General features: G+C 40.4%; 1 protein-coding gene across 19 annotated transcripts in view; it reads left to right on the top strand.

Annotated features, from left to right (window-relative positions):
• myo18ab (myosin XVIIIAb) overlaps positions 1-14,806 on the top strand; it is a 142,326-nt gene that overhangs the window by 99,886 nt on the left and 27,634 nt on the right. For all 19 annotated transcript variants that reach the window (XM_037775588.1, XM_037775587.1, XM_037775585.1 and 16 more), the window contains 7 exons: positions 85-208; positions 3,884-3,991; positions 4,237-4,329; positions 6,587-6,697; positions 8,555-8,659; positions 10,385-10,531; positions 11,359-11,472. In XM_037775588.1, coding sequence (XP_037631516.1) covers positions 85-208; positions 3,884-3,991; positions 4,237-4,329; positions 6,587-6,697; positions 8,555-8,659; positions 10,385-10,531; positions 11,359-11,472 — 802 coding nt within the window. The remainder of the gene's footprint in view (positions 1-84; positions 209-3,883; positions 3,992-4,236; positions 4,330-6,586; positions 6,698-8,554; positions 8,660-10,384; positions 10,532-11,358; positions 11,473-14,806) is intronic.

Genomic DNA, 14,806 nt, shown 5'->3' with positions numbered 1-14,806 from the left:
AATTTTGCTTCTGAAATGTCGTCGGAGTAGCAGCAGTTACGCTCCGTAACGGTGTTAATCAGAGGAGTGTGTGTTGGCGTGCAGGTTTGACAGTGAGCTGAGTGGAGCCCAGGAGGAGGTGCAGAGGGAGAGGAGCCTGAGGGAGAAACTGGCCCGAGAGAAAGACATGCTGGCCGGAGACGCCTTCAGCCTCAAACAGCAGCTGGAGGTTTGTGTCTCAAATCACTGAACTGATATATGTTTTGTTTTTTTATTTGTATAATTACATACAGATTTGCTGTGGTGATGATGGGATTTTCCTCTCTGTGGTGTCTATTCATAGTTTATTTTCATGCCCAGCGGTGACCACTGAATCAAAGTAGAAGTTACAATGTTATGTGGAGCGTAAAAATGACAAATAAAGGAATCTCTTGAAAATAAGGACTATCCTTAGGCTTACATAAGCATCAGGTAACAGCCTAAGGTGTAAAAGGGCTTTGAGATTAAAGCTGCAGTGGGTAGAAATGGAGCAAATATGATTACAATTTTTATTTTTTAATAAAACGGTCACTATATCCTGACAGTAGTGCATGAGACAGGTAATCTGGAAAAAAAATCATGTGCTTCGGCGTTCTCCGGTGCTCTTAACGGCATCTGCAAGATTTACACAGACCGGAGGAAGACAACCAACCAGATCCGAGCTGGAGCCTTGCCGTCTCTGAGCAGCTGTCAATCACTCGCGAACTCTGACCAAACGGTCAAACTAGGCAGCGCTGATCAAATATTAATTAATATTATGTTACTGTAATGCCTATTTCTCTCCACAAATTTTAGATTTTTTAAAGCCTGAAAACAGAGCCATGAGGAGGTGCAGAAGTCTAGTTTTCTCTCAGAACACTTGAATTACAATATGCTGAAAGGTTATTATGGACTTTTTGCTTAATGATGCCAAAAAATGTCTGCCTACTGAAGCTTTAAATGACTCTCCAGTCACTCTGTTCTGAAGCAACATTGATTCTTGCATCTTGGTGCGCATCACATAAGGTTACAGAACCAGTTAGAAAAGAAGTATGAAAAAAGAAAACCCAAGTCCTAACTCAAGGTGCACTAAACTTTCCTAGACCTGTGTCTGAAATCACTCTTTTGTTGACTCCTTCACTACTCCCTATATGACAAACACTCTCTACAGTGAGCAGTAAATTCAGATTTGGACACTTCCCCTTAATCATCATCATTTTTGCATCATCACTGACAGCTTTAGTGTCTCACAGCATCCATTTTCACATCTGAAAACTGCAGCGCACTACATTGTGGGACGGCGAGCAGAAAGCATTACTCTTTTTGTTCTGATGGCACTGCAGAGTGGATACGGCTGTGGCTCAGAGGTAGAGCCGGTTGTCCACCAACCGGAAGGTCGGCGGTTCGATCACTGGCTACTCCAGTCCACATGTCGAAGTGTCCTTGAGCAAGATATTGAAGCCCAAATTGCTCCCAAAGGCTGTGCTGTCGGTGTGTGAATGAGTATTTAGATTAGATCCTGATGGGCAGGTTGGCATCTTGCATGGCAGCCTCTGCCATCAGTGTATGAATGTGTGTGTGAATGGGTGAATACTGACATGTTGTGTAAAGCGCTTTGAGTGGTCGGAAGACTAGAAAGGCGCTATATAGATGCAAGTCCATTTACCATTTATATATAGTGCAGTATACTATAGTAAATAGGGAGTGATTTGAACACGGATGAAGTTTGCTCGGTTGTCATGGACATGGATTTGTTGACGTGCAAGCTCAGTAGCTGTTAGGAGCTCTACTTTTCTCTACTTAGCTCCCATGTCAACAGGTTCATCACCAAGACAACTAAGCAAACGCCATCAGCTGATAAAGACTGTGCGCAAGACTGAAACTCTGAATCTCCAGAAACAGGTAGTAAGTAAGCCATGAGTTAGGATTGTTGTTTTCACACTACTATTATTTAAGGTAAAAAAATGTTCAAACTTTCAGGAGATTACTGTATCGATTACCAACAAAATAACACCACAATAAATGTACAATAATATAAAACGAGGGAAAGCAGCAAATCCACACGTTAGTGAAAATGGAACCAGATCATGTATGGGATTTGTGCTTAATGAACGACATACATGATTCATTATCAAAATATCCTAATATCATCCTCTGAATGCTCTAGATCTCTAGTTTGTGGTTGTAAAGTTTCATGAGGCTGTGATTATACTAGAGGTCAAAACAGGTCATTTTATACAGTGAGGTCAAATTTTAAAAAAATTGTCGTGGCGCTCTGTAGTTCTTCCTTGCCTCGAGCGACGTCGCTGTCACATCCCTGGATGCAGAAGAACAACAGATTTTGCAACTGCGCTCCAGAGACACGGACAACATCTGCAAGAACTGCAGGCATTTTTCGCACTACAGTATATCCCTAACTCAGATAGATAGAGATAAGGTTGAAAATCAGCAGATTTCCCCTTTTAAGCTCATGTACTTGACTCTGAACTAACTTAATCTTTATTGAAGACACTAGTGCAAAGGTAGGCCACATTAGGATGAAATCATTTACAGTATCTATTAGGGAGCTATCAGAGATCAGTCAGTCCATCTGTGATAAAGACGAGCACTTCATATGTGACGGTGCTCAAAATACAGGTGCATTGGTCAGAAGAATTGTTTATCTATCTATCAGAGGGAGCAATCTTAAACAAGACTTGGTCAAAACCAGGTATATGGCTGGACCGTGTACAGTCAGTGGTCATGTCTATAATGTTAAATCCAGCGGTACATGTCCACCAGTTTCAAACAGGAAACAACATGGCCGGCCTGCTTGTAAACTTTCTGTTATATAATGTTCTTTCATTTTAGAACTAGATCGCTTAGTTTCACAGCTTGGTCCAAGTTTCGTGAGCTGGACAGGTCGCACTGGATGGGCTCATTTGCATAAATGACTGTTTCCCGCCTTTTCATTTTTGAAAAAAAAATAGCCAATGAGACTCGGCCGACCAATCGTCTAACTTCATCACTCACTTAGTGACAGACTTTTGCGTTTGTAGGGCTGGCCCTCTACGGTCTAGCCAAAAATTATAACATGGGGGGAAACAAACAGATAATCAGAATCAGAAATACTTTATTTATCCCTGGGAGAGATATTGGGGAGTTACAGTTGCTCTTGTAAAAACATAAGAAAATAGAAATATAGCAGTATGTAACATGTAAATTATGTACATAATGCTACAATATAAACAAAATATATGTAACGAAATATAAGCCTAAATTAAAAATAAGGATATAAAAAATATGAAATATGTACATATATTTGCATAAGACATGGTAATATGCAAAAATTAACAATTGACGTAAAGAGAAACAAGCTGAACAAGTAACCAATGGGACATACGAAGTATATAGAGGTTGCTAAATATAATGGAAACGTAAAAAGATCCAAGGTTGTAGCTGTGTTTGCAGTGATGGACTTTTAATTTTCACTTAATTTGTAGCCTATGTGTTTTTGACCCCCTTGTGTTTATTACTCATATTAAGTGAACTATTTAAATCCAACATTTCCACTGACCATCTGCATTCCTTGTGGAATATTGTACATAACATTCCCTTGTAATTTAACACTTTTTATTTGGTCTATGGAAACTTGTGAATCTTGATTACATCTGCAGGTTTGCATTGCACCTATCCACGCAACATGAGTTTGTAATTATGAAGCCAAGTTTTGGAAATAATGTTTCTGTGTGTGCGTACATCGTGTAGCTACCTGCTGAGCTGAGTAAATAATTGCTCAGCCTTCCCTCATCACGTGTATGTGTGTCTGTTCCTGTTCCATTTTTCACACTGTGACTCCTCGACCGTCCCCTCCTCTCTGTTCTAACTGCATCCTTCTGTCCTACAGGACAAGGACCTGGAGGTGTGTGCGCTCAACCTGAAGCTGGAACAGCTGGATGCCGAGCTGCAGGACCTCAACTCCCAGGAAACCAAGGATGAGGCCTCTCTGGCCAAGGTCTTTCTTTCTTTATCTTTTATGATTGCTTTTGTGTGTTATTGTATTTATTGCTGCGTTTTGCTATAAAGCTCTTTGTGCTGAAACTACGTACAGAACTTGCAGTACGCTATCTTTCAAGGCTGTAGCAGCTACATTAGCAGTACAGTCAGTCAGTCTTATTTATCAGGTGAATGGGCTCTATTTTATTATATGTATATTATGTCCTATTTTTACTTTTTTTTGTACTATATTTTATTATTCAGGTGAGGAAGCAGCTTCGCGACATGGAGGCCAAGCTGAAGGACCAGGAGGAGGAGCTGGACGAGCAGGCTGGCAACATCCAGATGTTGGAGCAGGTACAGACAAAGCACAGCAAAATATTCAGCCCAATTTTAATGCTGTGTTTGTTAATCTTTGACCACTACACAAAAATATACTGACAGCCAACAAGTAGGCTAACAAGTAAGAAAGCAGTTGCCAAGCAGAGCATTAGAGTCTCTGTGTGTTTCTACCTGATGAATGTAAGCTCAATATCCTCTGTCTTTTAGCTCTGTTTTGGTCTCCACCATCTCCTGAGGAAAATATCTGTCTCTTTAGCTGCTAAATGCTCCACTATGTTCACCAGCGAGTCTCTAACTGTGACTGTCTGTCTGCTCTGCTGCTGAGCAGGTAGTGAACAGTGGTGTTATCAGAATGTGTTTGTTAAAAACCGTCGCAGTGAGACTGAGCCGTGTAGTAAATGTGCTGTAAAAGCCAGAAGAGGCTAAAAAGCTCTGTAGAACTGAAGGGAAGTGCAGAGTCTGAGATAATTCTCCGTGGGTTCATCCACTACGAGCAACAATTTTCACTTTACACCTCATTTCATTCAACGGTATTAATTATTGCAGCTTTAAAGGAATAGCTTTCCCCAAAAAGATGATATGCTGATTATTAACACCGTTCACATAACTCCCTATGGCCTCTATTTGATACCGAGCTGACACACAGACAGTGCAGTGTTATCTCAGAGTAACACACAAACACTAACAGAAATGCCCTGTTAGTGCTGGGAATTCAACTATTACACCACTGTGCTGGCTGTGATGTGAGTGTGTTATGAATATTTTACTTGTACTTGTTTACTTGAGTTCAAGTTTGTTTAAAGTGTTACAGCCCTTGCCAGCCCTTTCCAAATGAAATGAAAACAAAATACAGCCCTGTATTTGGAGAAATGTTAACTAAGAAAGGGCATAGACCCTGTTGGTGAAATAAAATGCTAATTAAATGTAGGATTGTCTCTTTTACCAATCATATACCCTAGACTAATATTATACTGATACCATAACCTCAGATAGTAGGAAGACGTATGGCTACTGTAGGTTTAGGCTGTTTTAGAATATGATAAAATCAGATACTACTACTTACTGATAATAGTTATGAAGACACATATCTGACTGATAGAGGCAAAATTACGCTTTTAAGGAAATAGTTTTGTACATGTCAGATTCGAGCTGGAAAATATAGTTGAAATTTGTATCATAACATTAATAACATTTTCCCTGATAACTACATATATCATGATATTGCCAAATTACATATAAAATGATCAAATGTATTAAAAAAAAAACAGTATAAACAGTTAAAACATCTGTAAAACAAAAACAAGTCATTTTGTTTTGCAGTATAGTTTACTTGGAAAATTTCTATCAACAAAAGTTTATATAAAAAAAACACAAAAAAAACTCATAGATGATAATAATGATTTTTTTCACCCAGCTCTATTTTGGATATCATCATAGTTTGAATTAAGCAGCACAGGCTTGGATAAAAGTTTCAAGGATCAGAACATTTTGCCTGTCCAACAAACATGCAGCAGTCATATGGGTTTGGGACTAGCCGGTTGTCTAGCCACCAGAGTCTGACATGAGTTGTGAAGTTATCCATAATGATCATACAGTATATTTTAGTGTGTTTTTATGTCTCCGCGCCGGTGATTGACGTGTCCAGACTAAAGGCATTATGTTTTCTGGTTGTCCGTCCGTCTGGTCCATTCTCGTGAACGAATCTCAGGAACGCCTCGAGGGAATTTTTTCAAATTTGGCAGAGACGTCCACTTGGACTCAAGGATGAACCAATCAGAAGTTGGTGGTCAAATGTCATAGGTCAAGGGTCACTGTGACCTCACAAAAAGTGTTTTTGACCATAACTCAATAATTCATCCTGTATGCTAACTATGAGAATTTCACACAAATGTCTAACAGGATAAAATGATGAAGTGATGACATTTTGGACAGACATGGATGTAAAAGGCAGCTTGACTGGTTGGCGGAGGCATACAACCAGTAATTCTAGTAGTTTTGGTGTATAAAAACCAGTACTCAACTCCAGCAGCAGACCGAGCTGTAGCGATGCTCCCAGTCAGAAAGCAAATGTTCTCTCAGCCTGCAGTAACTCCCTGCAGTTCTTCCACTGTGAGAAGATGTCAGAGTTTATAAGCAATACAGAGAACCGCAGAAAATGCTGTGGACATATGCACGCTTATGAATAATATATGGAGATAAGGTTGAAAATCAGCAAAGGGTTCCTTTAAGCTTGGGGAGAGCAGCGTGTACAATGTCTGTGTTTGTGTTTCAGGCCAAGCTCCGTCTGGAGATGGAGATGGAGCGCTTGCGTCAAACTCATTCCAAGGAGATCGAGAGCAAAGACGACGAGGTGGAGGAGATCAGACAGTCCTGCAGCAAGAAGGTGAGGAGGTTCATTTCATGCACATGCACACATCTTACTACTTAAAAGGCAGGCACTTTAGCTCTTTGTTCTACAGTTGTGATTTAATGTGAGGGAGAGACTGGTGTCACATTTGTGCTGTTGGGAGCGGAAAGGTAAAGAATAGCCGCAGAGAGAGAGAGAGAGAGAGAGAGAGAGAGAAACAGTAAGAGAGCGGAGACAAAAGTCAAATAAGACAATGAAAACACTTTGATGACAACAGCAAAAAATACTTCAATAAATGAAATGCTGAATATAAAGTCACTTTGCAGGAGCTTCTCTGATCAGCACCACCACTTTAATCCTGCTGCTCCTCTCTGATGTCGTCTGCTTGAATTTGTATTTTTCCTGAATTTTGATGGCTCACTGTTGACTGGCTTTTATTTAAGAATTTACGGTATTTGTGGTAGGTTTAGTAGTCTTAGTACACACACATACACATACATATACAACACAAACAGTTGTATGCATCTACATTTAATTACATTTGTTAGATAAAGATCCATCATGTAAATTACTTGACTCTTTCTTGAGTCACATATATGTCATTAAAATGGCTCCCATTAATGGCTTAACTGCCACTTGATCAGTAGGGGTGGGAAAGAAATCGATTCACATATGTATAGCGTTTTTTTTCTTATAATCAAAACATTTTTTAATGCCAGAATCTATATTTTGCTTCATCCGAGTCTATGCGGAAATAGAAGGAAGTTACTGCTTTTATTGTTGTAGTCTGAGTAACGTGGCGTCATGGCCGTTCCGTGATTGTCAAAAACCAAAACAAATCGCAGCCGGCCGCAGCGAGCCAAAACGAGAAAGTAGAAAACGGCGGTGGGTCCACGGGGGGTATGACCTGCACCCTCACATTTTAAATCCAACGTGGTAAACACTAAACATACAGTAAAGTATGGAAACACTTTGCACATTGCAGGAAAAGCAGAGCTAGACATGGCTATCAACAGCCGTCATTCTCATCTCCGTGGTCAAATCAGCCGATGCTACAAGTGTAACACATCCATATACTGACGTAATAATATAATAAATGCATTAAAACGACCCCGAAGGAGTGGACCATGGATGTATAAAGAGAACGGAGCTGACTGGAGAGCTATAGCGATGGACTATATTTGACTTCAGGACATCTCTGACTACATACATGCTGAAAATCAAACATTTGTTACTTTATCAGTTTAGATATTTTCCAAAGTAAAAGTCCCTAGAAGTGTATGATTCAACTTTTCCCCATGGTCTAGTGTTAAAAAAGTTAACAGAAATCACAATAATATCGATTACTATTTGCTTTGCCAGTGCTGACTGCCCTATCACTGCACTCCACCAGTCGAGCCCTCATTAGCTCACGCATAATTAGCTCCTTCTACACTGTCTCTACACTGTGTCTTCCAGTGACATTTACATCGTGTGATGTAGTATTTGATGATGGATTATGCTGAGGAAACAGCCCAGTAGTATTGCCTTTGGCATTGCATGACTCAGCTCAACACAGCTCATTTGTATTCAGCCAAAGTATATGAACTTACCAGCTACCGTAGACTCGACAGTGTTAGAACTTATCTATTTTTACAGCCAGTGTGATAATAAAATATTGGTTTACTATTCAGAAAGTAGGATCAATGTGTAGTTCTCCTCCTACTATCTGTCCAGCTTAACTGAAGCATCTTCACTAATGACACGTCCATCAGCCTCAGCTATATATATATATATATATATATATATATAGTTGTCATAGGTCAGCAGCCACATGTGCACTACTTCATGTACTCTTTTGTGATCAGACAGAACTATGAACTTACTCGTTGCTGTGTTTTTGTGTGTGACCAGCTGAAGCAAATGGAAGTCCAGCTTGAAGAAGAGTACGATGAGAAGCAGAAGGTGCTGAAAGAGAAGAGAGAGCTGGAGTCAAAGCTTATGTCAGCACACGACCAGGTAACTATACACTGTGATGTGATGTGAAGGGATGGATCCCAGTCCCGTTGAAACTGGAACAGGATCTTAGATAGCGCATGTAAAAAGACACCTTTGTGTGATTTCCTGCAGTATCCCTCTACGGTGAAGTCAGTCACTCCGGATGAAAAGTTTCCACTTTAAGAATACATTTCTGTGAAATATTCAATCAAGAGACATTCATCTTCCAACAGGACTTTATATTTCTCCTGTGTATTCACAGCACGTCAAATGGCTGGATAGTAACGGAATGATAGTAATGTTATTTGTTCTAAAGCTATATAGAGCTCTACTGCTGCCGAGGTGTGTGGGCGGAGATGTGGGCGTTTTTATATGATTGAAGTGAGTCATTTAAGCTGACTGAATCAAATATATATCTGACTTTTGCCGACTGCAATTAGAGAGCCATCGGCATCAATAAAGTTCAGTCTGATGTTCAACCCTGTGACACCCAGGGAACAGAGGAAGAGCCAAACCAGTCGAAATAAATGCATATAAAACAACTGTGATCACAGCCTATAGAATAATATTCAATGTGTGCACTTCCCCAGTGGAGTTTCTTGTACTGACATACCCCAACATGAAGGTCATTTTAATTCCCAAGACTTCGATAGAATTTCTTTCCTGTATTTTTAAATGTAAAATCTGATCAGAAAAGGTCACCCCTCTCCTAAAAATCTTTTCCAGAGCTGCAACGATTTATCCATTAGTCATTAATTTTCGTCTACTATGCCAGAAATTCAATGTTTGACCTTGGGTCAAGATTATTTTGTCAAATATTAACTTTTTCTACCCCGAAAGCCGTGAACCTGAAGATTAATTTGAGATGCAGCTCAGCGCTGTGTCATAAATAAGAATTCTGTATTCTCATAGCTGTCTCCTCAGTGAACAGCCTGTACGTTAATTTACAAATTTTGGTAACACTATTTTGCTAAGAAGTTAAAGTCAATTGTTCGTTCCATTGCAACATCAGCGCCCAGCAGCAGAGCTACGCTTCCGCCATTTTGGACTGAAAGCGACTACCGGACGCCAGTAAAACGTCCGCCGTTACACTCTCCACGAGCACCGCACTGTTGTTGTTTGCTATCGTCACGCGAAAAACTACGTGCAGTCAGTTCTTCTTCGCTGCTCTAAAACAGTAGTAGTCAGTGGCAGCCATGATACATCCAGGACGGCAGCACAGTGAAGGCTGCTGTTTTATTTCCAGTTAAACAAGTTGATTTTTTTCTGAGTTATTAAATGATGGTATCGGATTTATGCGTAGACTGGCGTACTCACCGATACCCGATGATGGGCAGTATCGGACACATTTCCGATACTGGTATCGATATCGGAAATGTGTCCGATACTGTGAAAGTGTATAAGGGCTTAGAACATTATGTGATGGCCGTTCCCATACCATGCTAGCAAGACACGGTTGGTACCAATGGATTCCTTTGGTTTTTCTAGTTTCATATGATACCAGTGCCTTCACTCTAGCAGGCTCTTTTAATTATGACTGGTTGACAGAAACACAACATAGAGGTTTTCCATCTATATTATATTTCCATCTATAAGCCACACATGTGTGTGTAAATTTAACTCAAATGTGTGAGGTATAAAGTGTAAGGATCGAGCCTTTTTAAATGGTCGAATGGATTGAGTGCATGGCCAGTCCCTGGTCAGTCGAGTCACCAAACCTGTATCTGTGCTGTACCTGTTTCCCAGGTGAGAACTGGTGACGTGGAGGTTGAAAAGCGTTTGAGGAAGGACCTGAAGAGAACCAAGGCTCTGCTGGCTGATGCCCAGATCATGTTGGACCACATCAAAAACAACGCACCCAGCAAGAGGGAGATCGCTCAGCTCAAAAACCAGGTACGGAAACCGAAATCATAAACATACAGGCTTAACTCGTACGGGCTGATTGCTGCTTAGTTTGTGTTGTTTTATTCAACAATAATGATTTATCATGTTTAAGATACTGTTGATCTCCGTCCTGTCTGTCCTCCGAATCAGCAGCTATCGGTGCATCCGCTGCACAGAGCGTTTGTTTTTATCTCCCCAGGTTGATAGTGGGTTACTTGCTGCTCTGTGCGCACCAGAGGAGATTCAGTTTCAACAAAATAAGAAAACACTGGATTTACAGGGGAAAAGCTGCCAGGCAGCAAAAGAAAAACCCAGTGTAAATGCTGCATTAATGCACCTATGGATGTACAGATAACGTATGCAACCTCACTCTCAGTGCCGTGTCCATTTTTTCCACAAAGCCTATTATTTAGCTGGACTTTTTAAAGTGAAGAAATAAGCAACTTTTTCCCACATAGTCAAGTCAGCACACTGACACACCGACAGCTGTTGTTGCCTGTTGGGCTGCAGTTTGCCATGTTATGTTTTGAGCATATTTTTTTTATGTTAAATGCAGTACCTGTGAGGGTTTCTGGCAGTGTAACCATGGATGTACACACAACTGTCACTTCGATACTGAAGGAAACTTAAAAACATGATGATCCTGAGGTTTTGGGTTCGGGAGTTGTAAAGGGCATCTTTATTCTTTGATTTCTAAGTGGATTTATTGATATTTATTTGGGACCAGAATCAATTGATAGTATGGTAAAGTGACGGTACATGATTTATTATCTTAAAAAAAACAACATTTTGTTGTTGAACTGATACATTTTCTTCCATTTCTGTGTCCGTTCCAGCTGGAGGAGTCTGAGTTCACCTCTGCAGCTGCAGTTAAAGCTCGTAAGTCCATGGAGGTGGAGATTGAAGATCTGCACGTTCAGATGGAGGACATCTCCAAAACAAAACAGTCGGTGAGTACAGCTCTCTGGATCCTCCTCTCGGCCTTTAAAAGCATTTTCCTGCAGTGACACAACCACAGGTGTCAGTTTTGATCAAATGTATGATTTTAAGATCATCTACTGCTGTAAGTCGTTGTTAAATAAGAGGGAAAAGCTAAAGCTGTCACAACATTTGAAATGATCATCAGCGCTGATCATGTGGGTTGTTTTTGAGGCTTTTATAAGGCTGCACCATCTGTGGTGGTAGTTGGGCAGAGGACACACTGACCCCATTTACACCTGGCATTAAAATGTGTTTTGGGTGATCTGATTGCAGTCAGATTGACCACATGAAAGTACAGGTGTAAATGCACCCAACCTGCAGCGCGCTCCTCTGGTCACTGGACCGCCATGACAAGAGACATCACCGCCTATGCTCTGTCAGCGCTCAGCATCTCCTCTCCTCATCCCTCTGTGTGTGCGAGTATAGACGTACCTCAATGTCACATTTACGGACCCTCTCCCCTCTAAACGGCGGCGTTTTGAGGCTGATGTGTCCGCGCATTATGCACCACCTCTCCGGCAATGCCAGGCTGCAAGCCTGAGCGTAATGCAGCCTCCGGAAGCTTCCTCTCACCCCTTTCACAGACAGAGCGATCGGATCTCTATTGGATCTCAATGTGGAGACACATATTAATACAAAGTGTAAATGTAATCAGGTTAAATCATATCTAGATACAGCCTGGATACGAGACGCATTTTAATGCCAGGTGTAAAGGGAGTAACTGTCTCCTCAGAGTCCCTTCTGTTCTTCAGCTTCTGTTTCTGGGGTAGGATCTTTATTTATCTGCAATAACAAAAACTTCTCTTCATTCTGTCTATACCTCTTTCTTTACATACTGTATTTCTTTACATTTTAAGTTTCTTTACATATAAGGGTTTTTTCTCCTTTATATTTTTCTGTCCTTTTGACATGGCTTTTCTTACTTTATGCCCTGTTCCCATGGCAATCTGTTTCCACATGTCAAACTGCCTTCTTTCCTTCTTCTCTCCAATATTTCTCCTGCTATTCATTTACCCTCAATCTTATTCTTAGTAATTAGGGGCTAGGCAGCTATGCTGCGGGTCTCTCTTGTTTTTGACAATATTGTTATTATTATTATTATTATTATTATTATTATTATTATTATTATTCCTAGGAAATCTGCCTTCCCATGCATGAAAATAAACCATAATTTGCATATAGATCCAGTTCTAACAGTCAGCCAATAGTCCTGATGGTGGCGCTACAGCAAATGCTGTGCGTGTTGCAACTTCCACCAAAATGTTCAGATGCTTCAACCTGGCAGGAATTATGAAGTCCATCACTCTGTTTTTCTCAAAAACTGCATCTCCTCCCACATGTTTTGCTCAATTGACACCAAAGTTACTGCATTGCATCTTCAGACTGTCTTCCACAAACTATTCAGACAGATCTTTGAATTATTAAAAATTGAGCCCACAGTGCATCAGAATGTTTTAGTGTAAACAGCAGTGTACACAGCTACTGCACATTCTCACTAAATAAAGCTCCAATGTTGATGAAAATAAATGACAACATATTGAGGTCACGGTAGATGTCGGGGGGTAAATTTCAGAATTTTATCTTGATAAACTGTATTTTTGACTATTTTGAATGCAATCCTCATGTGAACCATTGCAGTCAATGGAAATCAAGCATTTTTAAACATCAGTTTGTCACTTACGGAGTAATCAATCTTTATTAAAATAACTTCCAAACACCTCTATGTTGTGTAGGTGAAGTATGCAAATTCTCAGAATTCTGTCTTGAAAACTGTCCTGTACTTTTCATTTGTCTTCCTTTTTCCATCTTCCTCCTCCTTTTTCTTCCTCCTTCTTCTTCTTCCTCCTCAAAATGCCTGGCCCCGACCCACACCCGCGCAGCAGCGATAATCTCTCTTGCTTTCTCTGCTGCCTGTTGAAGAAGAATGACTTATTATTGAAACCTATTGCTCAATCTAATTTGAATAAGATATGGCACCTTGGAAAGTTTGACTGTATGTTTTAGAAAGGTGAATATTATGTCCACAGTGAAGTGAAGGGTAAAGATAATTGAGTTGACACAGCTGCAGGTCAGGAGGAATGATGCATAGATAGAGGATGATGTTCCCTCAATTTCATTTGTTTTTCCTTTTTTTTCTTTTTACCCTCTAACAGAAGGATGTAGCACATAAGGGATGTATACGTGCACTCACTGAAATGTTACTGTCAGCTCTTTTCCAAAAGTATTCCTGTTTGTTTTAAATGAACTGGAGAAGAACTAACTGCTCTGTAGAATGTCTTATTAATGGTAAACTTATGAGCAGCACCATGGAGTCTGCCATCACAGTAATTATAGACGTCTTTTAGTGTTCAACTACAATTATAATTCATTAATACATTTCATTAGGACTGAGTGAATAGACTGCAGTACAATGACACAATGCGAATTGTGTTACCCACATGCACATGTACGTCCTCCTGCACATGCATAAGGCAAACAACACAGGGACATCAAAAACTGCTCCATAGCACTACTAGAGGTCAATAACTCCACAGGGAACCTTTAAGTGAGCATCAGACGCAAGTCACCCTCTTCCATCCCAATAAAACCAGGCAGCTTTTGGCACTGTATTCTTCATCTTAGAGGGTGTTTGGGAGACTCTATTTCAAAACTATGGATGGCTTCATCTCAGCTATCATTTTTGATTTTGTATCCTGTTATTTGGAGAAGTTTAGAAATGTATTCCACTCATGAAAATACAGACCGCGGACAGCAAATGCAACTTAATTGTTTTCACAAATCGCCATATCCGTTTAGTAGAAGGTGGAAAAAGATAAGATGAACGTGTCTACAGCTGTTTGTTTTGAAATGGCGTCTTTGAGGACGACCTCTGCAGCACACATGCAGCCTGCTGGGAGAGTAAGAGGCTGCTACAATTGATGACAGAAATGGTTATTACATAAATGAAGGGGTTTTTTGATGCAGCCGCCGGCCGCATCATACACTGCAATTCAACCGAGATAAAATCATGCAAATAACATTTCTTTCAGATGGTCTGCCGTTTTTGCCATTCTCCCGCCGTTCTGTCGCCGTAATTGCAGTGTTTTGGAGAAAATTGTCTCGCATGTTTTCGACAGCTTTATTTTTCCACAGAGAGCCACGGGAATCCGACAGGAAAAAAAAGTCCAAAAAACAAAGAGCCGAGCCCAGTAATTGGGTTGAGATTGCACTGACATCCTATTGTTAAATGTGTTAAATGACAGTTTGATGCTTTCGACTGTCACGTTTTTTCAAGCGTCCATCACAACATTGTCCCCGCGCTGC

Source organism: Sebastes umbrosus, chromosome 7 (assembly GCF_015220745.1).
Source record: "Sebastes umbrosus isolate fSebUmb1 chromosome 7, fSebUmb1.pri, whole genome shotgun sequence".
NCBI classification, from domain to species: domain Eukaryota; kingdom Metazoa; phylum Chordata; class Actinopteri; order Perciformes; family Sebastidae; genus Sebastes; species Sebastes umbrosus.
The sequence above is the reverse complement of the archived record's forward strand: the minus strand, read 5'-3'. Positions and strand labels throughout refer to the sequence as shown.